Here is a 25,710-nt window from a genome sequence, read left to right on the forward strand (position 1 = left end):
ATGCACAGATTTCATTGACTCCTTATCAGTGTCTCTTGTTTGCGCTCCACATTCACTTCACTCACACTGGGACGTCTGCTTCTCTTCACCAGGCACAAGCAACCTGTCTTAACGAATTTGTTGTGCCAATGATAAATGGCCTTCCTTGTTGGTGGCTTCTTACTGTACTTGGTTCTAAACATCCATTGAACAGCTGTAGTACACTTGTTTTTGTCAAACTCCAACACACTGAAAGATCTCTCTGCACCTGAACGTGCCATGTTTGCGGCTAGTGCTGACTATTGGCCAATTACCAAACTACGCTGTGGCAGTATACATGAAGGGGAAAAAAACTTTCAGGGTTTTTCTTCAAAATGATATATGTATGATATCTGTATAATGTTTGGTTCTTGTGCAATAAATAATTGAAAGTGTTCCCGGACTTTATGTACACCTTGTATTTCATTAGAGATGTGTGGAAATGATTTGTTTGCAAGATCCACTTGTTCATCGAAAATTAGATTTGGTGATTTGTAGCTATGGATATAAATTTCAAGCGCTTCAAGAACATTAATTTTCTTTTCTTTGCAAACAGTGTGTGGCATCTGTAGATTGACTTTAATGGATGTGGCAGAGCGGTAAGATTCTTTTAGATGTGTTACAAAAGTAGATTTATCAAAATTATTGAGGCAGGAGGCATCCATGTGTTCCTGATTTCTTGTAGTGAAACTCCTTCCTATCTGGCTTATGTAGATTGTGGGCAATTGTCCACAAATGTTTGCAATACCTGATTTGCTGTGACACTGACTGTCTGTTCTGTTGCAATGAATGATTTGTTAATGTAGCTTAGTGTTACTAATGATGGATATTTGAATACCACTGCTACATTAAAGGATAGCTATTTGGTTTGAAACTTTTCATTTACATGGGATGTGAGTAAGTGTGTGTGTGTGTGTGTGTGTGTGTGTGTGTGTGTGTCTTGTAGTGAATCTGATTTAGGAGGGGGTACACACTTTTATTTTGTTGTGCAGTTTATAAGTTATACCTGGATTGTATCCATCTCTGTCTGCAGTTTGTTTCATAATGTTACTTTCTTTTTGCTCATCAAGAGAACAGAGTGGGACTTTGGGTACATGATTAAGTGTAGATCTGAAGAATACCATTTTATATTGTATTGGGTGATAGGATAAATTGTTTATGGCAGTTTTTTGAAAACACACACACACACACACACACACACACACACACACACACAGAGAGAGAGAGAGAGAGAGAGAGAGAGAGAGAGAGAGAGAGAGAGAGAGAGAGAGAGACTACTTCACCTCATGACAGTGTGGTTCAACAACTGTTATAACAATTTCATTTTCAAAATTTGTAATATGTTATGTAGCTTCATGTGTAACATTCTGTACTTCAACTTAAGCTCTTTGACCATAACCTCTGGTTTTTTTTAAGTGGAAGCACATTGTGAATGCATATGTGTCTGAAGTTGCCAACATCTAAAGTACCACTACTTTACCAAAGACATAATATGGATGCACAAACAATTAACATGGTGACTAATGTACAGTTAATATAGAAAGAAAGTAAATATTTTTGTGCAAAAGTGTCATAAATGTAATATGAAAACAATATGAATATACCAGCTTAATGTATGATAATATTTTCCAACACATCACACAGTCACTTCCAAATGTTTCATTTTGTGTCTGTTTAGTCATCATCACATTATTTGTTAAACAGTGATCATCGGCACTGAGTATGGAAACACAAGCCCAAAACCAGTTATATGTTAAATAAAATCATCATCTGTTGTGACTGGTAGCCATTCTTATTAAACACCCTATAAAGGAGCAGTCATAGAAATCAACAGCCTCCATTGTCAATAAAATACATTTAATAGTGATTATTTATGGGTCTACTTTGCTGTGTTTGTCTGCACCCCTTTTAGACTGCCATGCTTTCTGTAGTTTCCAAAGACCCTCTAACTTGAAAAACCTTCCAGTCTCCTCCACACACCCATGTAAACACATCCTGTGTATAATGGACTCCCCCATCTATTAAGCGGAACCCGGAAACTCACCACCCTATGGTGCAAGTCGAGCATCTGCAGCTTAAATGGTCACAGAACCGTCTGTGCCTCTAATACAGACCCTCCACTTGGCTCTGTACCGAAGGACCACATTTGGTTCTGTCATTGGTGCTACAGTTGGCAAGCTCTGCCTTTACTTGGCAATCAAGACTGGCAGTCTTTACTGCTTCAGCTAGCTGCCCAAAACCAGAGACGACCTCTCCTGATCCAAAGTGACACACATCATTAGTTCTGACAATAGCCACCATCTGCAGTTGGCTGCTCCCTGTGTTCTTCATGGCATCTGGAAGCGCCCTTTCAATGTTTGAAATGACTTCCCGTCGTGGGCAGCCACATCCCTAAGAGACCTCATTATGTGCCCAACACTGGAGCTCCCAACTATCAGTAAACCCACCCTCTGTGAATGTGCAGTCCTTGCGAGCTGAGAGGCGTCCTCTAGAATGTCACCTGGTTCAAGGACTTCATCAGCCACAGATAGCACATGAAACGTGTTTATCAGATGAACTAGGGTGGCCCTCCCACTGTAGAGAAAGAGTATCAAAAATATGTAACTACAGACTTTGCTCCCTTTCTTTTTTTGTGATTAAATGTAGGAAATTAATTAATAATCCCAGTAAATTTCTGCATAGGTACAGAATTGGACCACATTGTCTAACACTTACCAAGACACTGAATTGCATCAAGTGCAACACGTGTAGCAGCTTCACTGCAGTAGAGAATTACACCAGCACAATCTTTTCTGTTGACACTGCCACTATCGCAAGCGCGAGCCACATTGTAGACGTAACTGCGACAGGCACTGAGGGAGGTATACATGTCTGCAATCTTGGCCTGCACGATCAAGAAAACAAACGCTTGAGACACTTTCTCCATAATGTAATCTTAATTTTTTTTTTGTTTTGAAAATGTAATCTTTTTAAAATTTACCATAATTACAATGTCATAACAAGCACATTAAACCAAATTAGTTTTAAACATGCAACAGAAAATTGTCATGAGCAGGAGATTATGTTTCATAAACACAACAATATATTCATCTCTCAATGGTACAGATCACAAAAGTCTCCAGACAAGTTTTTAATATCTATAGCGCAAAGACATACATAACATATGGTTAAGTTATGAATGCTAGAAATTAATCAGAAACAGAAGCCGCCTCATCATAAATACTAGAGCAAAATGGGTGGAGTCAACATGAGCATGATATTTAACACTCTGGAGATCGGCCACTTAGAAGAGTCTGGGGCCTAGGAAACTGGCCCTTCATGCTGCTATTTAAAGTGTTACCATCACAAATCTAATTAATGTATTTTCAAGAATAATACATGCTACGAAAGGAGCAAGCTCCAAGATTTATTTCTCACATTTACTTTAGTTCTTTGATAGGTTACAAATTTTAAAATAATGATGACAGAAAGTATAATTATCCTCGCAAGAAAAAGGTGGAAGGCGAGTTATTGAGCAACTTCTTCCTCTTGAGCTTGCAAAATTTCTTGCTCATGGAACAAACATGACATATTTGTAGCAGAATTACAGCAAACTGTGAAAACTAATAAGTATATGCACAAAATTACCCCAATGTAATAATACTGGCTCAGCCATTCACGACAGCAGCTGTTAAGTTCGCTAATGTTTCTTTCAGAATAATTCTAGAAATTGATCTTAGAAGGCAACACCAGTCAAGGAGCTGGTAATGACATGTATGCACATTTTTCTCATACAAAATGAATCCAGTTTTCAGATGACAAGTGGCTCGTATGTCAAGAAAATCACACACCCTGACCTATATTTGAGTGTGGTCTTTTTGACACAAAGTTGTGGCTCCAGCCATGCTCAGGCCTGGTATCTAAAGTGTTAAGCAAATGAGTCATTCAGAACTTATGAAAATCCTCTTTTCTTCGACAGCAGTACAGGCATTAAGGACACTGTGGTAGTACCCACCACCAGTTTCAATCTTAGGTTGATTAATGTACCATTCCCCATACATTACTTCACCAAATAGGCCTGTGTGACTTATTGAAATAAATGGCTGACGGACAGTGGCAAGCTTAATGTCCTCGGAGATACGTCAGCAAGAATAGCCACTCACATTAATTAAAATATTACTTATAGACATGCTCTGGTTCAAGGGTATCAGTGATATCCTACTTACATAGCTGAACAGCAATATTGTGACTGTGCATAGATTCTAAAGCTGCAAGGTGAGTAGCCCGGAGAGCAACACACAAACTACAAATTGGGATGGTCATCTGTAAGAAATGGGGAACATGGGAATCCTGGTAAAAAATTCAAATATTCTTAATGAATCTTAATCAAACAGTGGAAAATCCAGGATGGAATGTAACAATATTATGAGAAGGAAAGTTGCTGCTCACCACATAGCAGAGATGCTTAGTCATAGATAGGCACAACAAAAAGATTTTCACACTTAAAGTTTTCGCCCAATGGCCTTAGTTAACAATACACACACACACACACACACACACACACACACACACACACAGGGGCGCGTGCGCGTCCCCACACACACGTGTGTGTGTGTGTGTGTGTGTGTGTGTGTGAGAGAGAGAGAGAGAGAGAGAGAGAGAGAGAGAGAGAGAGTGCACGCACGCTTCGTGCGCGCCCCTGTGTCTACTGTTGACAAAGGCCATTGGTCGAAAGCTTTAAGTGTGAAAATCTTTTTGTTGTGCCTATCTGCAACTCAACATCCTAACTTAATGGATCTTATTTGAACAATCCTTGTTAAGAGCACATCAAGAAAATTCCTTCTATCATGGAATGTTATTTAACAAGATATCAATCTTACAAGCTCAGTTATCTGATGAGCTGTACTACTGATTCATCAACATCACAGTTATCAGAGGTTCACTCAAAATAACTATTGGAGACTGACTGAGAAACTGCATTGGCTGCAGAATACTTGTGGGTGTGACTGACTCCATTACATCTGTTGAGATTCAGATGAACAATAGTGCCAAGTTTTTGCAACACACAGAGAGTTTACATGCAGACTGCACTGTGACAGCAGCAACAACAACCTCACAGGTGCTTATTATTCAGGGTAAGTACAATGTAGAATTTTTCAGAATACTAGAAAGTGTGTAAAGCATTTACAAGAATTGTCATGGGAAAATAACTGAACAGTAATTACTATTTGTTTGAAGTTGTGCTTAACTGGAATAACTTTTCAAGCAAAGGCTCATCTTTCATGGAGACAGCTTTCCACAAGAATGTAAACAATCATTAATGGTGCAATATTAAATACAATAATTTTGTGACGTTTTATGTAATGAAAATGTCTAGCACCACAAGTTAATGTCAAATTAGTTTAGCAATATGAACGCTAAATCTAGGAAAATGTGTAAGCAGATGACATTACTAGACGTAAACCAAAATCACATAAAAATGCTGTCACTGACAATGTTTGGAATCAATAAAACAGTATGTGTATGGTATGTAACCTACAATTAAATGGCTAACCCACGGCACAAACCCAGTTGCAGGTTGCTTATCTAACAGCTTCTAGCAGCAACAGAAATTTTGTTTTCCGTATTTCACACATCACTGACCAAATTTAAAAATTTAAAATGATGTCATAATCTATTCACTAAGAGCTATAACCTTCTGTTAAATGTTTAACACAATGTCATGAGCGAAATTATCCAGTTTTGAGAATGAGAACACTTAACTACTTCCAACAAACATTACAGATTACTTCAGACCTTCATGTCACTTTTTCTTACTGACAAGCCCCACAGTACGATGAAAGGAAAAAATTTATCACTCACACTATTTTTACTGTTCATGCAGCAAAACAACTGTCTCATCAGGAACAACATTTCAATTTATTACTTCTTTACTACTAACTCTGTTTGCAACATATATTGCAGACACCATCCAAATATACCACTGAATGTTTCTACAAAACTATATCACTGGACAACACATACCTTGGAGCTACTGAATTTTATAGTTTGGAGTTTAATTCTTTACGAAGTCGGGATGGGGTTTACTCATTAAATACTAATGTGTATGACTTCAGGCATATTTCCTGACAGACTTAAGTATGCTGTGTTAATACCCATCTACAAAACTAAAAATGACTGAACCACTTCTACTTACAGATCTATCTAACTGTTTCTAGTCTTTTTAGAAGTGTTTTAAAAAGTAGCCTGTGACAGAATAATGGATAATGTAACTGAGTAGAGCTTGTTAACCAATAGAGAAAGCAATACAAGATCTCATAAACAAAGTACTAGTAGAGCAAAATAAGAAAAATTATCATGTTTGTGTATTCTGTGACCTTGCCAAAGCCTTTAATTATGTGGATCACAAAATTTTTGAAAATTCAAATACTGTGGTAATGATGCAATGCCTCTTTCATGGATGAAGTTTTACTTTCGTAATAGAAAGCAGATTGCCTCTTTAACAGACTGTTTCCCATTCATTTAAGTAACCTCAGAATAAATTATCTGTGAAGCTGAAATGTTTGCTGATGACAGAATTAGTAACTAAGGACTCAAACTCAACCTTAGCAGACACATCTCAGATGACAGCTGAGCTATACTACTAGGGATTTACTGTGAACAGTTTACACCACAAAGACCCACATTAAGCAATTTCAGATCAGCAATAATGACTTTTTAGCACTAGAAAAAAGACAGTAATTACCATAAACTAAAAGAAACACATTGTGTAAACTTCCTTGTGGTCCAGCTGAATTATTTAAAATGAAGCCAACACATATATAGACTAATCAAGAATTTCAGTTATGGCCTTAGAAGCAGCTCTGATTGTGTTCACCTTGAGACAAAATTGTTGGCTTATTTTACATATTTTCACTACCTGTTGTCTCGAAACTCTTCTAAGGCACTGAACCTACAGTGAAAAATGTATTTATTCGCAGAAGTGAGTAGTAAGAATACTGTGTACAGAAGATGCCTTTTTAAAGATCTTGGAAACTCTTACACTCACTTCCTAATGTATTCACTGTTAATGGCTTTCATTGCGGTTAATAAAAATCAGTTTGTGATGAAAAAAATCAGTTTCTGATGAACTGTGATTTATAAAGACACAATACAAAACACAAAACTAATTTCAATGTAGAATTTGTTTCGTTGTCTATGGTTTGGAGTGGATGTACATACTCTCAAGGGAAGACATTCAACAAGCTCCCATCCAACATAAGAGCTGGAATGAAGAGTGCATCCACAGATTCAAGTCCAAGTCCGGAATAAATTTTCACTTTTAGATTTTCCTTTTGAAAAGGAACTTTTGCTGAATACTGCTCTACACTTCAAAATGACACAGATAGATAACTATTTTCCAATATAGTCACCATATCTATAAACAACAGCTGAAATACTCTACGAGTTGTCTAATTTTTTGAAAATAGTAACACACACCCCAATCACAGCCCCCCCCCCCCCCCCCCCTCAGGAACCACTGTGTGAGTGTCATAATTGGAAAACCTCTGGTTCCCTCCCTCAGACATTATTTCAGCTTGCCAACAGGATAGAAATTGCCTGCTACGAGAACTGGACTGCATGGTGGAGCAGCATCAGCCACATCTGTGTGGCCATGTCAAATTGTTTGCACAACTTCACTAGGCTAGATGCAACATTGCATTCATTCCATTACTGCCAGGGTTTCACAGTGAATCTGTGTGCAATTTAGACATCTTGCCCACAAGAATTTTACTGTCATGTGTACTTCATCTTTGGAGTAAGTTTCCTGCTGCCACACCATTTCACTCCCACAATGTGGTGCACCTGTTATTTGTACCACAGAACAATTGTGTCTGCAGAAAACCTGTAACATGTATGCTTTTCTGACAATGCACCACTCATTCCACAGTGGTCTTAACATGGAGTGATATTTCTAACTTACTTTCTGATGTCCCTCCATAAGTCTAAATTAAATCTAAGCCAACATTCAGTTATGTTTGCGAACCAGTGAAATTCAGAAGTGAGAATTAAATTACCTGCATAAGCTGGAATTCTCCAATTCTCTGCCCAAACTGCTTTCTCTCATGCAAGTACTCAAATGCAATGTCACAACAAGCTTGCATTATTCTGAAACATTGAAATTTATGGAAGTTAAAATTACAGAAGTAAATAATCACCCAGTACATAATACTAACAACTTGAAGAACAGCAGTACACATTTCCTAAAATAACAATACTAAAAGCATTAAACAGTAAACAAAAAAATTGTTTCAATATATAGCAGACAACAATTTATCAGGACGAAACGATACAATCCTGTTAGCGACGCAGCAGATGCCTCGTGCAGGGAGACATAGATCTGAGTTGGTTCAATCATCTACATGAAAATGAACTTCCAGGAACTGAGTTACAAACAAATATAGAAAAAAATGCAATCGATTTTCCACAATAGCATTACAATCAAATGCAAATGTTTAAAATTCTTTAGCTTTTGGAACATGCAGATTCCTTACCAAATTAAAAGAGAAGAATAGGGTAAAGAAAGGGGACACTAAAAATTTTTAACTATGAACATTTTGTAAATCTATTGCCACCTGGTAAACAGGTAACCAAAAGTTACTTACTGAGGAATTGCAATCGTATATTAGAATGTGCAAGAAATAAAACTCTGGATAAGTTGTACCAGTGTGACAGAACAGAATTCAGTGATCTGGCTGGCTGTTTGTTTGTGTGTGTGTGTGTGTGTGTGTGTGTGTGTGTGTGTGTGTGTGTGTGTGTGTGTGTGTGTGTGTGTATGTGTGTATGTGTGTGAGGGGAGGGGGCGACTCGTGTGTGCACCACGTATGAATAAAAAAGGAGATCAACAACAATAAACCATTTTCTATACTGTAAAGGAGTGAGATCATTTTTGTTTGTCGAGAGTCCATGTTGAGAAATGATACAAAGCAGTCACCAGTCACTTTGATACAGAAAACAGGTTTCCAGTGATTCACCGTTTGAAAGTTGGACTGAGAAGCAGAAATTACATCTGAAAACATTATTATTCTAAATAATTTGGAAATAAAGGAGACTGCTCACTGAATACCAGAAATGTCGAGTCACTGACAGGCTCACACAAAACAGAAAGAAAATTTGCTAGTGTATGGTTTTTAGTTTAGGTTGGCCAATACAAGAAGTGTGATTTTTCTTTTAGAAAGTTTAAAATATGGTGGCAGTTAGCCAACAGAGCATTTATTTATCTTTTTGTATTACTTGCATCCCAGCAATAGCTGTGTGCACATAAAAAAGTGGGTGGTGGGGTGATGCACAATGGCAAGGGTCAGTGAAGCTTCAGCCAATACCATCATTTTGCTGCATATGCCTGTAGCAGAACATTTAGCGCTGTTTTTCCATGTTAGTTTAGGGATCGTGATGTTATTTATAATGTTCATTGTTAGGGGCATAAAGTACACACAACAAGTATTATACTAAGAAGCAACAACAGTAGTTTTCTAGGAGGGTGAGAAGCAGAAACAATGGCCCGGTGTAGCAATCACCCCAGCACAGCCAGTTACCAAGGTAGGCAACTGCTGGAATGTGAGACCTGGAACAAAGGCAATGAGCACACTGGCGACACCATCAAATATTCTCCATCTCTATCTGCACAGAACACATTGCACTGCCCCCTTCTGATGTGCATGCCACTATAGCTAGGGATTGGAGGGGTTTTTTTATCTAGATGATATTGTCTTCTTTTCCCATCTCTTTTCTATTTACCTTCTTCTCCTTTTTTTCCGTTTGAGAGGATTCTTCACATCAGAGGAGCGAGGATTTCCAATTTCTGTCTCCTCCACTTCCTTCTGTCAACCGACAGCAAATTTGTAACAAGTATGCGCAGAAAGAAGTATGTGCACCTGCAGCACTTGGTCCTAGTACTTCCGCAGGTTTTATGGCCAGCTGCTCGATGGTACGCACTTCTGAACAAACTACCATAAGGTGAGCATTCTTGCCTAAATTTCACTAATTGACAAATATATCTTACACCTCATTACAAGAAAGGGAGGCCACTACCACTGTGCATATGGGAGAGCAACGGCACATAAGCTTAAGGGGAGGTTTACTATCTTTGCCCCGAAAAAAGCATTTTCTTTGAGAACTTTTTTCTCGGGATTTGTTATAGATATCAATGTCAAATTTGGTCAAAATTTTTACTGATATTTCTTCTACAAAACTGAATTTTTTGGACCGGAAATGTCGAAGAGCAAAGGTGGAAGTGCCGCCAAAACGGAAAAAAAATTTCTATGTAGACCTCCACGGGCGGTGTGTCACATGTCAGCCAGCTCGTCTGAAATCAAAATTGAGTTGACGTATATAAGATTCTTTAGGAGTTGTACCTCACTTAAGTTATTTGGAGCATGGCATTCAAGGAAAAAAAAGGGGGGGTTTTCATCTATTTTCAACCTCGTCGGCCAAGTAAAAAATATTTATAGTTGATGGATCAGAATAAAAGTGGTATAACTTCTAGACAATTTAGTTAGCTTCATCGGAAACAAAGAATCATGCCAATCGGTTCAGTAGATTTGAAGTTACCATACCGCATGATTAAAAAAAGTCATTTTGAGAAAAACGCGTTTGAAGTTTTGACTACATATAAATGCAATATTATGCAACTTATGCTCAATCTGCTATTCCAGGTCCATAAACTAGTCCTTCCTCTTCCTCATAGAGGGCATTATGCTCGATCTGGGGCATCCTGCGCTGCTCCAGAGTCGCTCGTACGGCAAGCAGTTTTCGGCCACTTGAATCTGGTGGTCATCCGAATACTTGGCGAACTGCGTCGAATAGAGTTCCAGGATGACGTCCATCATTGCCATGGTCTTCAGAATTGCTGAATACCGTTCACTGAAGCTGCTCACTACCAGGAAAGTTGCAATCTCCACAGTCTTCGAACAAGAATGCAAACGCTTGGGGGCTAACTTCCAAACAAACGGGTTCAAACTTTCATTTGAATTCTGTGTTTCCTCCCAAGCACTGATACAATAACTTGTCCTCTGAAAGGGCCTCTTGGATCAGATGAATCACTTTTTGAACTTCTGTGTAGAGTGGCTGGTCGTGTTTATATTCATCCAGATGTCCAGTAGCCTCTGCAATGCGCCGTTTGCACCAACTAGTTTCCCCAGCCAAACAATTTTGGTGTTGTGGGTGGCCATCCGTTGAAAACTTGTGGAAATATGTTGTCCAAATTGCCTTCTTCATCTGTTCCACCGAATTGGGATGTCATCAGATTGCCAAGCCGTAGTACGTCATAAGCTTCTTGATCACTTAATCAGTTTTAGTCATGGGCAAGCACACAGAATAATTTTTTGTGGCTACAACATCAAAATTCTCGAAAAAAATTGGTACTTGGAAAAAGCCGATTTCAGGCAGGTGCATTTTCTTGTTCAACAGCAAATAAGAAACATTTCCATTCTGTATTTGAAAAAACGTTTCAGGGGTTGATTCTAAACACTTTTATGGATCCAAAAATGCAATTTTAAAACAATCGATTTTTTGAACTAAAAGATAGTAAACCTTCCCTTAACAGCTAATGCAATAAATTAAACTGCAGTTGCTATTTGGCTAAAATGCCTAAATTATCATGTGTATGCATTACTTTCAATGCTAGGAAAAATGCTTACTTAACTGAGTGCTAAGAAAGAACATAGAAGCAATAGCAAATACTTTGTCTTTGTCACTACGTACTGCAACGATGACTAGCTAGTGACAGTTTCTTGCCAAATGCAATCAACACAGAAATACAAAGTGGACAGTTTTACATGATACATCCTCTTGATCAAACTTCCTTGAATATCATTTCTGTTTGGAGAGAGTTTAGTCAGAGTGGAAATGTGCAGGGTTTAGCATATTTTAGAACTATGTGGAAAATAGGGCAAGTTTCAGAATGACCATGTCTGTGTATCACATGGTGATATGGTTACAATGTGGTATTTCCTGCATGGAAACAACCAACAAGGATGGATGATCAGTAACATATAGGTAAATTTAAATGATAAAGTCAATTTAGGTTTCTAGCTTTTGCTTTTGCTTTTGCACTTTTTCTTCTTCTTCTTCTTCTTCTTCTTCTTCTTCTTCTAGAAACAAGTGTCACAAACAAGTAGTAAATCCAAAATAAGATCCTCCTCCTGTGGCAGAAATAATAGATTGCTGTCTAAACACTGAGGCACACTTTCTGTTTGCTCCAAGACATAAAAGCTGAAGTAAAAAACAGCAGCAGATGGATGGCCAACAATGCACATTTTATGAACGTAATTGACACCACTATCTCAAAAGTATAGAAACCACATGTGGTTTTTGTTTTACATCCAGGTCATTACAGACAGAGCAATGACTCAGTACAATGACTATGAGGTGGTATAAATCCATGCTTGTATATAAAAATATCCCGTTTAAATTGTATAGATATTTAATGACACCACAAAAATGTTAAATCTATAAGCATAGATAACAAGATGGGGAGTTAATTTTGCCTCCTTTCAACGAGTGTTGACAGTATTTATACATGGCCACCATACTTTAGTTTCCGCTTTTGAATTAAAAAATCTTTAGCTATCTATATTCAATGGTCAGGATTTCTTTTATACTTCCAACAATGCATCCAATTCAAATCATAACCTATTTTCTCTATTTATTGTGAACAACAATGATTCAATTGTCTTATTGGCATTTCACCTTACAAGCTGGTACTGGTTGCAATACTGTGATGAAATACAATACTGTGATGGAATAGAAGCAATACACTTTAGCATCAACTGAGTCATTACACACTACAGTGAGATCACAAACATACCTGAAACTTATATAGCATGCAGGTAAGTAAACTGAACTGAGTGGAAACAAACAGAAAGGAGTACAACAGAGAAAGCGGAAAGGATAGAAAGGTAGAAAGCTCCTTCATAGGCAGTCAGTAAATTTATGTAAGTCGGGTAGGGATGCTCTACTTGTGATTAGTGGTTTATTAGTATTTCTTGCAGTCTTACTGTTTAGACTTTTAACATGTTCCACTGCCGTATAACAATTGTTGCCATAAACATGGATCATAGGTATTGTGCATTACCAAGAGGAACAATAAGAGAGAGGTATAATGCTGAGTGTTTTTGTATCACTTAAATACCAAACTTGGGCTTTATGGTGTGACAATAATGCCAAAAACTGTCAGAGGCTATAAGAAGTGGTAGGGGTATTGCAAATTACATATCAAATCAAAGACTGAAGCTACAGCCCTACTCTGAGGTGAAAAGTGAGATATTCTTAGTAAGAAAATGAGCAAAACAGAAAATGACAAAGAAAGTCATAGTGTGCGTGACAGTTCTTTTACCAATTACTGTCATAACAAATAGGTGTCAAGCGATTATTATGCACAACAAAAGCTTATGCAGTGACTGTGGGTGCGGGAAAAAAAAACTACATACCCAACAGGACCAGCCGCAAGAACAAGTCGCTCAAGATCCAGTCCACTAAACAAGACATAGATGCCACCGTTCAGTTTTCCTAGCATTGAGCTAGCAGGAACCTTGCAGTCCTCAAAAATCAATTCTCCTGTTGGAGAACCACGCATGCCGAGTTTGTCCAGCTTCTGTGCTGTACGGAAACCCTCCATACCTCGCTCCACAATAAATGCTGATATGCCATGTTGTGGCTTTGCCGCATTTGGATCAGTACGGGCATATACCTAGAAGAAGATCGATATTGAATTTAAACTGTAATAATTAAGCCAGAAAAAATTTGACACACAAAACACTAACAATTATAAAGGACACACTTAAAGTTTAAGAACTATCGATAAAGGTACGCAGAAGCAGCAGCATAGATAATCCACTTTGCAAGTTTGAACAATTTGCAATTACTGGATTGATAGGTGGGCTCCGCTGTTGCAACAGGCGTAACATTCAATTATTGTCAACTACAGGGACAAAATGGATACATTGGAACAAATTTAAAATGAGTTCACAATTTGGCACCTTCATTTGACTTTTGGAGAAATTCACCAATTTTATTCTTCCATGGTAATGGTTTTCCAATGACTCTGTAACTGCATACAACACCAATAATAAAATTCTGTTGCAAAGGAAAGCCGATCTGGAAACGCATCAAAACTGCTACTAGAGATAAAGCATTCTGAGCTGGAGAATAGTTGAAACGAATGCTTGCTGTACCTGCATGCACATTCATTGTGGTGGGATTGGATCAGTGGCTCTCCTCTGATGGACTCATGTGGCTGAGTGCACCCCATACAAGTCTTCCCACCACGGAAAAATCCATGAATCCATTATAGTACCAAGAACTGAGTCCTGGTCCTCCACATTGCATTCAGCTATACTGAGAATTCAGCTACCGACATGGTCAGAGACGAGATGCAACATCTTGCACATTTAATTCTAAGATTTTGGTCTATGCCTGTATTTGTGACAATTTTCTTAAATTTCATGAAAACATTTTCGCCATTCTCTATGTGATGTTTTATCTCCATGCCTGATCTCCAATCTTCACAGCACCACATACTCAAACTTCTCTACCTTTTGTATTAAGGAACCAAAGAATTGTAGATCTGTATTTGTGAAGGAGTAGGGCTGCAAGCAACAATCATAAAATACATCTCTCTGGTGTTAAAATTCGGGCCTAGATTACCACTGTAACCTCCTACTAAATTAACAAGCTGTTGAGATAATTTAATTATCTGCAGTCAATGCTGTATCACCAATATAGTATCATCGGCACAGCAAACATTGTTGATGAAGACTCCATTGTCTTTTTATTAGGCCTAACAGAAAACAAATATCTACTAAAAAATTCGTCAATGGAGTAGAAGGAGTTGGCCACTAGTAAGTCTTTCAGGCTCCTTTTAAACTGATCTTCAACAGTGGGAAGCAAGAAGGTGCTTAAAACATCAATGTAGGCCTGTGCTGTGATAGTGCCACACAAAACAACAAGTGGTGCAAGCTCCCTCCATGAAAAACATGACCACAGCATCACACCACCACCTCCAAGTTTTACTGTCGGCACTACTCACGCTGGCAAATGGTATCAGCTGGACATTCACCATATCCAAACCCGGCCACTGGATCACCACATTATGTGCCGTGATTTGTCACTCCACACAACGATTTTCCACTGTTCAATTGTAGTGGCCCCAGAATTTTACGAAAGTCTGGAGACACTTGTGTTCCAGCCGTTTCGAACACGCGTTATTTTAAAGCAGGGCGTAAGGATGAGCATGGGATACTGCACCCATTTATTGTTTGTGCAGGCGAAACTGGAAGGGAGAAAATTCGTCGGCACGGGCAAGTGTTCAGTGTGACCTGCGAAGAATAAACACATACGGCCCAGAAGCTCCGTGGCTGGCTGCGAAGAGAGATGTAGCTTTGTATTGTTAAAAACAAATGGAGTGACATGAGATAGTGACTGTTTAGTAGATGTTGAACTGTTGTTGAGAGTATGTGGACTGGACGTGGATAGTCATCCACGATAAAAGCTTATGCATTAATTGTGTTCAAAAATGTGTAATTAACTGATCTTGGGTGCCCGGTAATGTGTGGGCTATATCAAAAACAAAGATTCCAAGACTTACCAAGCGGGAAAGCGCCGGCAGACAGGCACATGAACAAAACACACAAACACACACACAGAATTACTAGCTTTCGCAACCGATGGTTGCTTCTTCAGGAAGGAGAGGGAAAGACGAAAGGATGTGGGTTTTAAGGGAGAGGGTAAGGAGTCATTCCGATCCCGGGAGCGGAAAGACTTCCCTTAGGGGAAAAAAAGGACAGGTGTACACTCGCACACACACACATATCCATGTCTGCTTGTGTCTGTGTATGTGCCAAACAAATCTGTAACCATCTGTGCCCCCTTCTCTGTATACATTCAATACATCCTGTTAGTCCTATATGCTTCAGCTCCCACACACTCAAGCAATATTCTAAAACCAGTCCTGTGAGTGATATGTCAGCAATTTCCTTTATAGACTGATTGCAATTCCTCAGTATTCTACCAATAAACTGACGTCTACCACCTGCTTCACTCACCACTGAGCCTATATTATCACTCCATTTCATATCCCTACAAAGTGTTACACCTAAGTATTTGTAGAGTTGGCCGAGTCCAACTGTGACCGACTGATATTAAAGTCATAGGATACTATGTTTTATTGTTTTGTGAAGTGTATCATTTTACATTTTTCAACATTTAAATCTTTGCATCACTTTGAAATCTTATCAAGAGCTGACTGAATATTTATGTATGCAAACTGAAGGAGGATCACTACTATCAGCTGCAGCAGGACATTAAGAGGAATCAGTGTCTGTTCCTTCGAAATAACAGGCATCACGCAGATCTAGCAGCTATGAAACACTATATGTAAATTGAAGGGGGATCCCTGCTACCAGCTGCAGTGAGATATTAAGCAGAATCAGAGGCAATGAACTAAAATGTGTGCCAGATATATTCTTTCAGGCAGTACCTTATTATAGATAACTGTATCACCTGCAAAAAGTCTGAGATTACTATTAATATTTTCTGCAAGGCCACTGATATACAAAATGAATAGCAAGGGTCTCAACATGTGTCTCTGGAGCACACCAAAAGTTACTTATACATCTGACAATGACTCTCCATCCAAGGTAACAAGCTGTGTCCTTCCTACTAAAAAGTCCTCGATCTGATCACAAATTTCACTTGGTATGCCATACGAGCATGCTTTTGATAATAAGTGAGAAAGCTTTAAGTATGTCACGCGAGAAGAGTGCAAGTTAGATTCCACATGATCAATGTTTTCAGAATCCATGCCAGTTGGTATGTTGAAGGTAATTCTGTTCAAGATACCTCATTATCTTTGAACTCAGAATATGTTCTAAAATTCTACAACAAATTGATGTCAAAGATATGTGACAGTAGTTTTGTGGATCACTTTCTTACAGAGGGATGTTACCTGTGCTTTCTTCTAACTACTGGGCACAGTGTTTTGATCAAGGGGTCTATGTTATGTTATATTTATAAAAGGAGCTGACTCAGATGCAAATTCTATATAGAATCTGATAGTGATTCCATCAGGCCCTGGAGTTTTGTCCAACTTTAACAATTTCAGCTGTTTCTCAACACTAATTATGCTAATACTGATTTCATTCATGTTTTCAGTAGTATGAGGATTTAATTCATTCATTTTTTCAGTAGTATGAGGATCTAATTGGGGCAATTCTCCTGGGTTTTCCTCTATAAAGGAACAGGTGAAAAAAGAGCTAAGAATTTCAGCTTTTGCTTTGCTACACTCAACTTTAGTTCCTGTCTCATTCCCTAGAGAATGGACACTCAATTCGGTGTCACTGACAACCTTTACAAATGTGCAAGCTTTTGGAGCCACTGGCTCATTCTGACAGAAGAACTGGCAAGATTTAGGAAGTAGTGAGTTCAGGAAATTTATCTAGAATTCCAGGTCAGGGGAGACATACTGAAAGGGATGAGAAGGAACTGGTTGCTGGGGATTGCACTGGATGAGATTTGAAAATCTGAGAGCTAAAAGCTGGAAGAAAAATGAAGTGCATTATGTGTGGTAGAGGTGGGAAAAAAATTGACAGGTCAGACAATAAAAGATATAGAAAAATATAAGGAATGAGGAAAGAAATAGCTACTGAGTAGCAATGTTGTGACTGAAGAAACTAACATAAATTAAGGCCATGTCAATGGTGAGAATGAAGAACATGTTGTAATGTTAGCACCCAACTGCAGTGTTACCAATACATACTCTCAGTCTACACCCAGTCATCCTAAGTGATAACACGATGGCATACTAACGTAGAAGGCCAGATAGTACACAAATAACGTGTGTTATTTCACACTTGGCTCTCCCTTTGATTGCTTGTGGTTTGCCAGTTGCAGGGCTGTCATAGGTGCTGGCAGGAGGATGCAGTAGGGATAATTTCAGAGGTAGGAATCATAGGGCAGGGAAATGGGTGCAGAATGAATATGGGGTCTGATCAGTCTTTTTTGACATCCAATGTCTGACACTCACTGCATTCTTCAAGCGCAAAAAACCATTCACAGTGACGTGTACTGTGAGACACTACATAGCCTACAAATGTCTGTCAAGAGTAAATGGCCTAAACTGCTCACACAGGGAGATATTCTGCTCCATGATAAAATGAGTCGACATGTCTCCAAGGTCACACAGAGTGTAATTGCCAAGTAGAAGTGGGAGTAGCTTACGCATCTGCCCTACAACCCAGACATATCACACTGTGTCTTCCATGTGGTTGGGCTGCTAAAAACATCTCAAAGGAAAGTGCTTCAACTCTGCACATGAACTGAAGGACATAGTGGAGGAATAGCTCCTGTTACAGCCACTGTATTTCTGGGAATAGGGAGTCCTCCAGCTCGTGAAACAGTGGGCTAGTTGTGCTCAGGCCTCTGATGATTATTTTTGAATAAAGACTTCAATTATATGAAAGTGACAGCCTGAGAACTCTGCTTCACAACTATGCTGATGGGGTAATTACATATAGTGAAGGCTGAGGTGAGAATGGCTTTTTATTGCTGTAAGAAGTCTGCTTCTGAACAAAATATGATTGACTCGAATGCCAAGGCTGTAAGGGCAGCAACATCTGACATGGTAAGGATGCCACCTGTTAATATGTAAGTATTGTTCTCTGTTAGTAGATTTAATGTGATCATAAGAGTGTAGCTGACCCTCAGTGACGGCAATGTGAACACCAAGAACAGTGGCGTAGGATTTAGAATAGGACTGCATGAAATTTAATTGGGACAATATGTTTAAAGATTCCAAAATTTTATCAGGTCTGCCTCACCATGAGCTCATATGGCAAAGATGTCATCAATGCACCTAAACCAAAACAGGGGCTGAAGACATGGATTTCAGGAAAGCCTTGTCCAAGCAATCCATGGAAAGGTTGGCACAGGAAGGATCCATCCTGGCTCCCAAAACTCTGCCTCAGATCTGTTTGTATGTCTGCCCCTCAAAGATAAATTAGTTGTTGGGAAGTATTTTTGAGTCATCAGTTTTCTGACTGGTTTGATGTGGTCTGTCACGAATTCTTCTCCTTTGCCAACATCATCATCTCAGAGTAGCATTTGCAACCTACATCCTCAATTATTTGCTGGATATATTCCAACCTCTGCCTTCCTCTACAGTTTTTGTCCTCTGCAGCTCCGTCTAGTACCATGGAAGTCATTCCCTGATGTCTTAACAAATGTCCTATCATCCTGTCCCTTCTCCTTGTCAGTGTTTTCCATACATTCCTTTTCTCTCCAATTCCACACACATCCTCCTTATTCCTTACCTTATTAGTTCGTGTAACTTTCAACATTCATCTGTAGCACCACATCTCAAATGCTTCGATTCTCTTCTGTTCTGGTTTTCCCGCAGTCCATGTTTCACTAACATAAAATGCTGTGCTCCAAATTTACATTATCATAAATTTCTTCCTCATAAACGCCAATGTTTGATACAAGTAGATTTCTCTTGGCCAGGAATGCCCTTTTTGCCAGTGCTAATCCACTTTTGATGTCCTCCATGCTCTGTCATGGGTTATTTTGCTGCCTAGGTAGTCGAATTTCTTAACCTTATCTACTTTGTGATCATCAATCCAAATGTTAAGTTTCTCAGTCTTCTCATTTCTGCTAATTATCATTACTTTCATCTTTTTTTTTATTTACTCTCAATCCACATTATACACTCCACAAACTGTTCACTCCATTAAGGAGATCCAGACAATCTTATCATTGACGTCCTTTAAACTTGAATTTTAATTCCACTCCTGAACCTTTCTTTTATTTCCGCCATTCCTCCTTTGATTTACAGATTGAACAGTAGGGGAAAAGACTACATCCCCGTCCTACACATACTTTAATCTGAGCACTTGTTTTGGTCGCCCACTCTTACAATTCCCTCCTGGCTCTTGCATATATTGTGTATTACCTGTCTCTCTCTATAGCTTACCCCTATTTTTCTCAGAATTTTGAAAACATCGCACCATTTTACACTGTCTAACACTTTTTCCAGGTCGACTAATTATATCAATGTGTTTTGATTTTTATTTAGTTTTGCTTCCATTATCAACTGCAACGTCAGAATTGCCTCTCTGGTTCCTCTGCCTTTCCCAAAGTCAATCTGATCATCATCTAACCCATCCTCAATTTTCTTTCCCATTCTTCCGTGTATTATTCTTGTAAGTAACTTTGATGCTTGAGCCATTGAGCTGACTGAACGATTATTGTTGCACTTGTCAGCATTTGCAGTCTTCGGAAGTGTGGAGATGATATTTTTCTGAAAGTTGGGTGGTATGTTGCCACACACATACAGTCTACACAGCAACATGAATATCCATTTTGTTGCCACTTCCCTCTCTTGATTTCAGAAATTCTGGTGGAATGTTATCCATCCCTTCTGTCTTATTTGATCTTAAGTCCTCCAAAGCTATCTTAAATTATGATTCTAATACTGGGTCCTCTATCTCTTCTAAACTGACTCCTGTTTCTTCTTCTATCACATCAGACAAATCTACCCCTCACATAGGCCGTGAATGTACCCTTTCCACCTATCACCTCTTTCCTCCGCATTTAACAGTGGAACTCCCATTGCAATCTTAGTGTTACTGCCCTTGCGTTAAATTTCACCAAATGATGATTTGACTTTCCAATATGCTGAGTCAGTCGTTATAACAATCATTTCTTTTTCGATTTATTCACATTTTTCATGCAGCCGTTTCACCTTAGCTTCCCTGCACTTCCTGTTTATTTCATTCCTCAGAGACCTGTATTTCTGTATTCCTGAATTTCCCTTCATGCTTTTGTACTTCCTTCTGTGATTGCCCTTTACTGAGATGCCCATTCCTCCTCAACTGTACTGCCTATTGAGCTGCTCCTTATTGCTGTATCTATAGCCTTACAAAAGTTCAAGTGTATCTCATCATTCCTTAATACTTCCGTATCCCACTTCTTTACATATTGGGTCTTCCTGACCAATCTCTTAAACTTCAGCCTACTCTTCATCACTACTACATTATTTGCTTATGGGTATGCCTTACACTCCAGTATCTGATTTCGGAATCTCTGCCTGATTCTTGAACAGAGTATTCACTATTACTTAGTGAAATTTATTATGGAACTCTATTAGTCTCTTCCCTCCCTCATTTAGCCTTTCTCCTCCATCATTCCTTGTCCCAAGTCCATATTCTCCTGTAACCTTTTCTTCTAATCCTTTCTCTGTAACTGCATTCCAGCCCCCCCCCCCTCCCCATCCCCCCCTGAGACTATTAGATTTTCATCTACCTTTATGTACTGAATTACCTTTTCAATATCCTCATATACTTTTTCTCTCTCTCTTCAATCTTCGGCTAGCGGTGTCGGAATGTATACCTGAACTATTGTTGTCGGTGTTGGTTTGCTGTTGATTCTTATGAGAACAACCTTATCATTGAAGTGTTCACAGTAACACACTCTGCCCTACCTTACTGTTTATATAGACTCCTACTCCCATTCTTCCATTTTCTGCTGCTGTTTATATTACTCTATACTCAGCCAGCCAGAAATCGTTGTCTTCTTTCCATTTCACTTCACTGGCCCCACTATATCTAGATTGAGCCTTTCAATTTCCCTTTTCAGATTTTCTAGCTTCCCTACCATGTTCAAGCTTTTGACATTCCACATCACAACTCATAGAATGTTATCCTTTCATTGGTTATTCCATCTTTTTTCTCGTGGCCATCTCCACCTTGGCAGCTCTTCCTGAAAATCCAAATGGGGAACTATTCTGAAATATTTTGCCAACGGCGAGATCATCATGAAACTTTTCCAGTTACAGGCCACATGTCCTGTAGATAAACATTATTTGTCTTTAATGCAATGGTTTCCATTGCCTTCTGCATCCTCATGCTGCTGATCATTGCTGATTCTTCCACCTTTATGGGCAGTTCCCCATCCCATGAACAAGATTGTTCCCTGAATCTTTTTCTGTTCCTCTGCCCTCTTTGACAAGGCTGTTGGCAGAATGAGGGTGACTTGTTATGCAAGGAGTCTTTGACTGATCATGCTGATTATTAATCAAAATTTAAGTGGCAGCGGGTTTTGAACCCGAAACCAAGGACATTTTGCTTATTAACCAAATACACTACCCCCACATCATGGGTACTGTGTTGGAAAGTATAAAACTGATTAAGGTGAGTAGAAACGACATCACAGATTGGTATCAGGTGGGCATTGGTTGAGGTAACGTACAGCAGCAAGCAGACCATGTACATAGGAGATGTTGGTACAGACGGAAGAAGTATCCATGGTGACAAGGAAGGTGTGTGATGGGAGTAGGACAGTCACAAATTTCAGACACTCTAGGTTGGTGTCTTTAACAGAGTAGGGTGGTGTCTTTAACAGAGGAGGGAAAATTTGTACTACATGTTGCAGGTGATGATCAACTAAGGCAGTATATGTTCAGTGATCTTGGGAATAAGATAACAGATGGGAGTACAGATTGAGTTGTTACTCCTTGTGAGGTGTCTGTGGTTTAAAGGACGGATAAGGCTAGTTTGTATCACAAGGATAGGATCTTGATAGAAAGCAGATGCTATATGAAGGATACCTAGTCACCCGGGAGGATGATTATGAATCTTCAGTTTTTAGGGAATGAAGAACTTGGGAGTTCTGCAGAGGACAGGTTAGAGTCATGTTGTAGGTACCTGAGAATGGATTGTGAAGCAATGCTGGGTGTTAGGAATTCTTGAAAGGATTGAAAGGGGTGATTTTGAGGTAGCGATGGTGCATCAAGTTGGGATCATGGTCAGAAGTGTTCAAGGCACGATTCAATGTCAGATTTTCTGTTTGAAAGTTCTGCGATTGGGTTGCAAAGTGATATTTCCAGTACACACAATGTGTAAAGGAAAATAGGTCCTTCAGCATACACCAGCATGATTACTTGCAAGTTTCACAAGTTTAAGAGTGACAATACAAATAATTCAGGAGGTTCAAGTGCCTCTGATGAGACGCTGAGAACACTGTACTGTTGTGGATGGTTTTGTGATCATGGATTATCATTGCTCTGGAAAGCAGAAGTGAAGGTTGGGTTATGTTAATAACGCTAGCCAAGTGAAGAATCTAGGAGAGGAGTGGTGGTTGATGATTCGGCTGTTTAGGGAGCTGGAGAGGGTCAGGAAGGAAACACTGCTGTTGAGATGAAGGAGAAGGTATGATAGCTTCCCAAGTGAAGTCCGACCTGTTGTTGCAGTCTGAAGTTGGTTTGTCACACAATATCATCTAAGGAAACACGAGGGGCAGATAATTGCAAGATTTTGTAGAAAGAGAGAAGTCCACTCTACAACATGACAGTCATAAGTTTGGTACCTGTTTCACCACACCAGCCATCTGGATTCTTCCCCTGGACACCAGTTTCTCAGAACTCAACAAGAAGGAACTAGTGTTACAACATGTCCTTGGTTCTCACCACCCATATGGCCTTAATTTACGCTAATTCATTCGATCTTAGTGTTTCTTCCCAGTAACTATTCCTTTCTTCACTTCCGTTTTGTATTCTGTTTTTTATCTTCTGACCTGTCTATTTTTCCTCACCTCCCACTCTACCACATATAATAAATACTGTTTGCTTTCCTGTTATTAACTCTTGCACAATGTTTTTCAGCAATCTCAGTCTTTCCACCTTTAAGCTCTCAAGTTTTCAAATATCATGTGGCACAATCCCCATCCTTCTCATCCTGTTGTGATGAAGCAAGCTGGGATAATTTTACTTCCCCTCTTGTTTTTGCCATCTGCCTCCTTAAACTTCATTTTTTTTTTCATTTTTGTACTAATTACCATTAACATACATGAGTATAATCTGCATTTTCATATAAGAGAAAGGTTGGCCCTTAGTTTTAAAGAATTTAACACTAGTTCTAATTAATACTTGTGTTATAGGGTGAAATCAGTAATTGTTTCACAAATTAAATTCTATTGTTGACTTATAAACAAATATAAATTCTGTAATAACTGTAAACATTTGGAAGACTAAATACTAGTAATCTTAAAGTATATATTTGAAAACATGTTAGCAAAGACAGCTATTATTTAACTCCAAAGTAATTAACAGTTTTGTCAAAAGTATTGTTTGCGCAACAATATTTCTTAATTTCATGATTTAAACAAATAATTCGGCCTGACTCTTGTAGTAGAAGAAACTGTTAAAAAGAACCAATTTTTCAATGTATTCAGTTAATTTAATGAGTTAAGATTTAACTATAATTTCTGTAAATTTAACTTTGAACGACTTGTATTTTCAGTACCTATTAATGCGAGGATATATAAGGGCCCGATTTTTGGTCTCGAGACAATTCTGTCCATGGCCGAGTTTCAGACAAGAAACCTGTGTTGGTTAGAACAACAATTCTTGAACTAAACCGAGATATAAATTTTACACAATTGGGCCATGTATTAAACAATGACAGTGTGTGCTCCATATGTACCTTTTTATTCTTCAAGAAATGTGATCTATATGGTTAGGCTTTTACTGCTTGTAGATGTTCAATAGGAAACTATTGTAGCAGTATGTGGACATTTGCCTGCAACCTATTAATGAGGCTTATCAAAAGTTAAACAATAGTGCACTGGCCATATAACTGTGTATTATTGATGGGTTGTGAACAGTGAAAATAAAGTACCGTGAAACGCAAATGTACACCTGTCAGCTACATCATTTAAAGTAGTCAGTTTTGTACTTCCACACCCCCTTTTTCAGCCAGTGTAGCAACACAGTTAGTTGACACCGAGGATGATCAACAAACAAATAAAGCAGGGAACGTCATCACACTGGCTGGTGAATCTCCCTTGATTTGTGGTTCTGGAAGACCTTTCCAAACTCTCCCATTTCCTAAACCTTGCCAGTCCCTTTCTTTCATCTCACTACCTTCCCCTTCAATCTCTCTGCCAGAAGGAGTCACTGGCTCCAGAATCTTGCACATTTCCTTAATCTTTATACATGTTTAATCCTGCTGCTGCTTGATTGGTGGATTTTTTTTATCTATTAAATTACATTTTCAAAAATGTTATTTTTATTAATCTATCCTTTTCTTGATATTATTGTTATTTCATACAGGATTCTGTATTGTTTGTTTAAGCACAGGCATAATTTAGTTTCACACATGTCTACTGTCTGTACTGGGAATTGCACTTACAAAATGGAAGTACTGATGAGCCTGTCTGCTAATCTAGCATTATTGTAAGTAATTATACTTACCACTAGCACATCTGCTTCTGGTCCATTTGTAATCCAGAATTTATTGCCATTTAAAACGTAATAGTCTCCCTTCTTCACAGCCTGAAGCTTCATAGATACCACATCAGACCCTGAGCCAGGTTCAGACATTGCTAGGGCACCTATGTGCTCCCCTGAACACAGCTGTTGATAAATGTTACTTGAATTTATATGCTGTGCCAGATTTATACAGAATGTTACAAAAAAATACAATAAAAAGTCATTCAAAATGATGGAACACTGAAAACAGTTGTTCTTTCCTTTCAGGCTTTATTAAAGCAAATCAAGATTCTGGCTAGTAATTAGCAATTATCAATGTAGTATTTCAGAGTACTAAAACATGTCCTAGTGCATCAGTCCCCTCTTATTTGGGTTCCTGTTACAGTTCATTAAAGTCTTGAATGAACTGCGAC

General features: G+C 38.7%; 1 protein-coding gene across 1 annotated transcript in view; it reads right to left on the reverse strand.

The window, feature by feature from the left end:
* LOC126284243 (isovaleryl-CoA dehydrogenase, mitochondrial) overlaps positions 1-25,710 on the reverse strand; it is a 53,618-nt gene that overhangs the window by 12,629 nt on the left and 15,279 nt on the right. The window contains exons 4-7 of the mRNA XM_049983038.1: positions 25,280-25,441; positions 13,467-13,726; positions 8,055-8,145; positions 2,734-2,902 (exon numbers count right to left, since the gene is read on the reverse strand). Of these exons, the coding sequence (XP_049838995.1) occupies positions 2,734-2,902; positions 8,055-8,145; positions 13,467-13,726; positions 25,280-25,441 (682 nt within the window). The remainder of the gene's footprint in view (positions 1-2,733; positions 2,903-8,054; positions 8,146-13,466; positions 13,727-25,279; positions 25,442-25,710) is intronic.

This window comes from Schistocerca gregaria, chromosome 8 (genome assembly GCF_023897955.1).
Source record: "Schistocerca gregaria isolate iqSchGreg1 chromosome 8, iqSchGreg1.2, whole genome shotgun sequence".
Classification (NCBI taxonomy): Eukaryota; Metazoa; Arthropoda; class Insecta; order Orthoptera; family Acrididae; genus Schistocerca; species Schistocerca gregaria.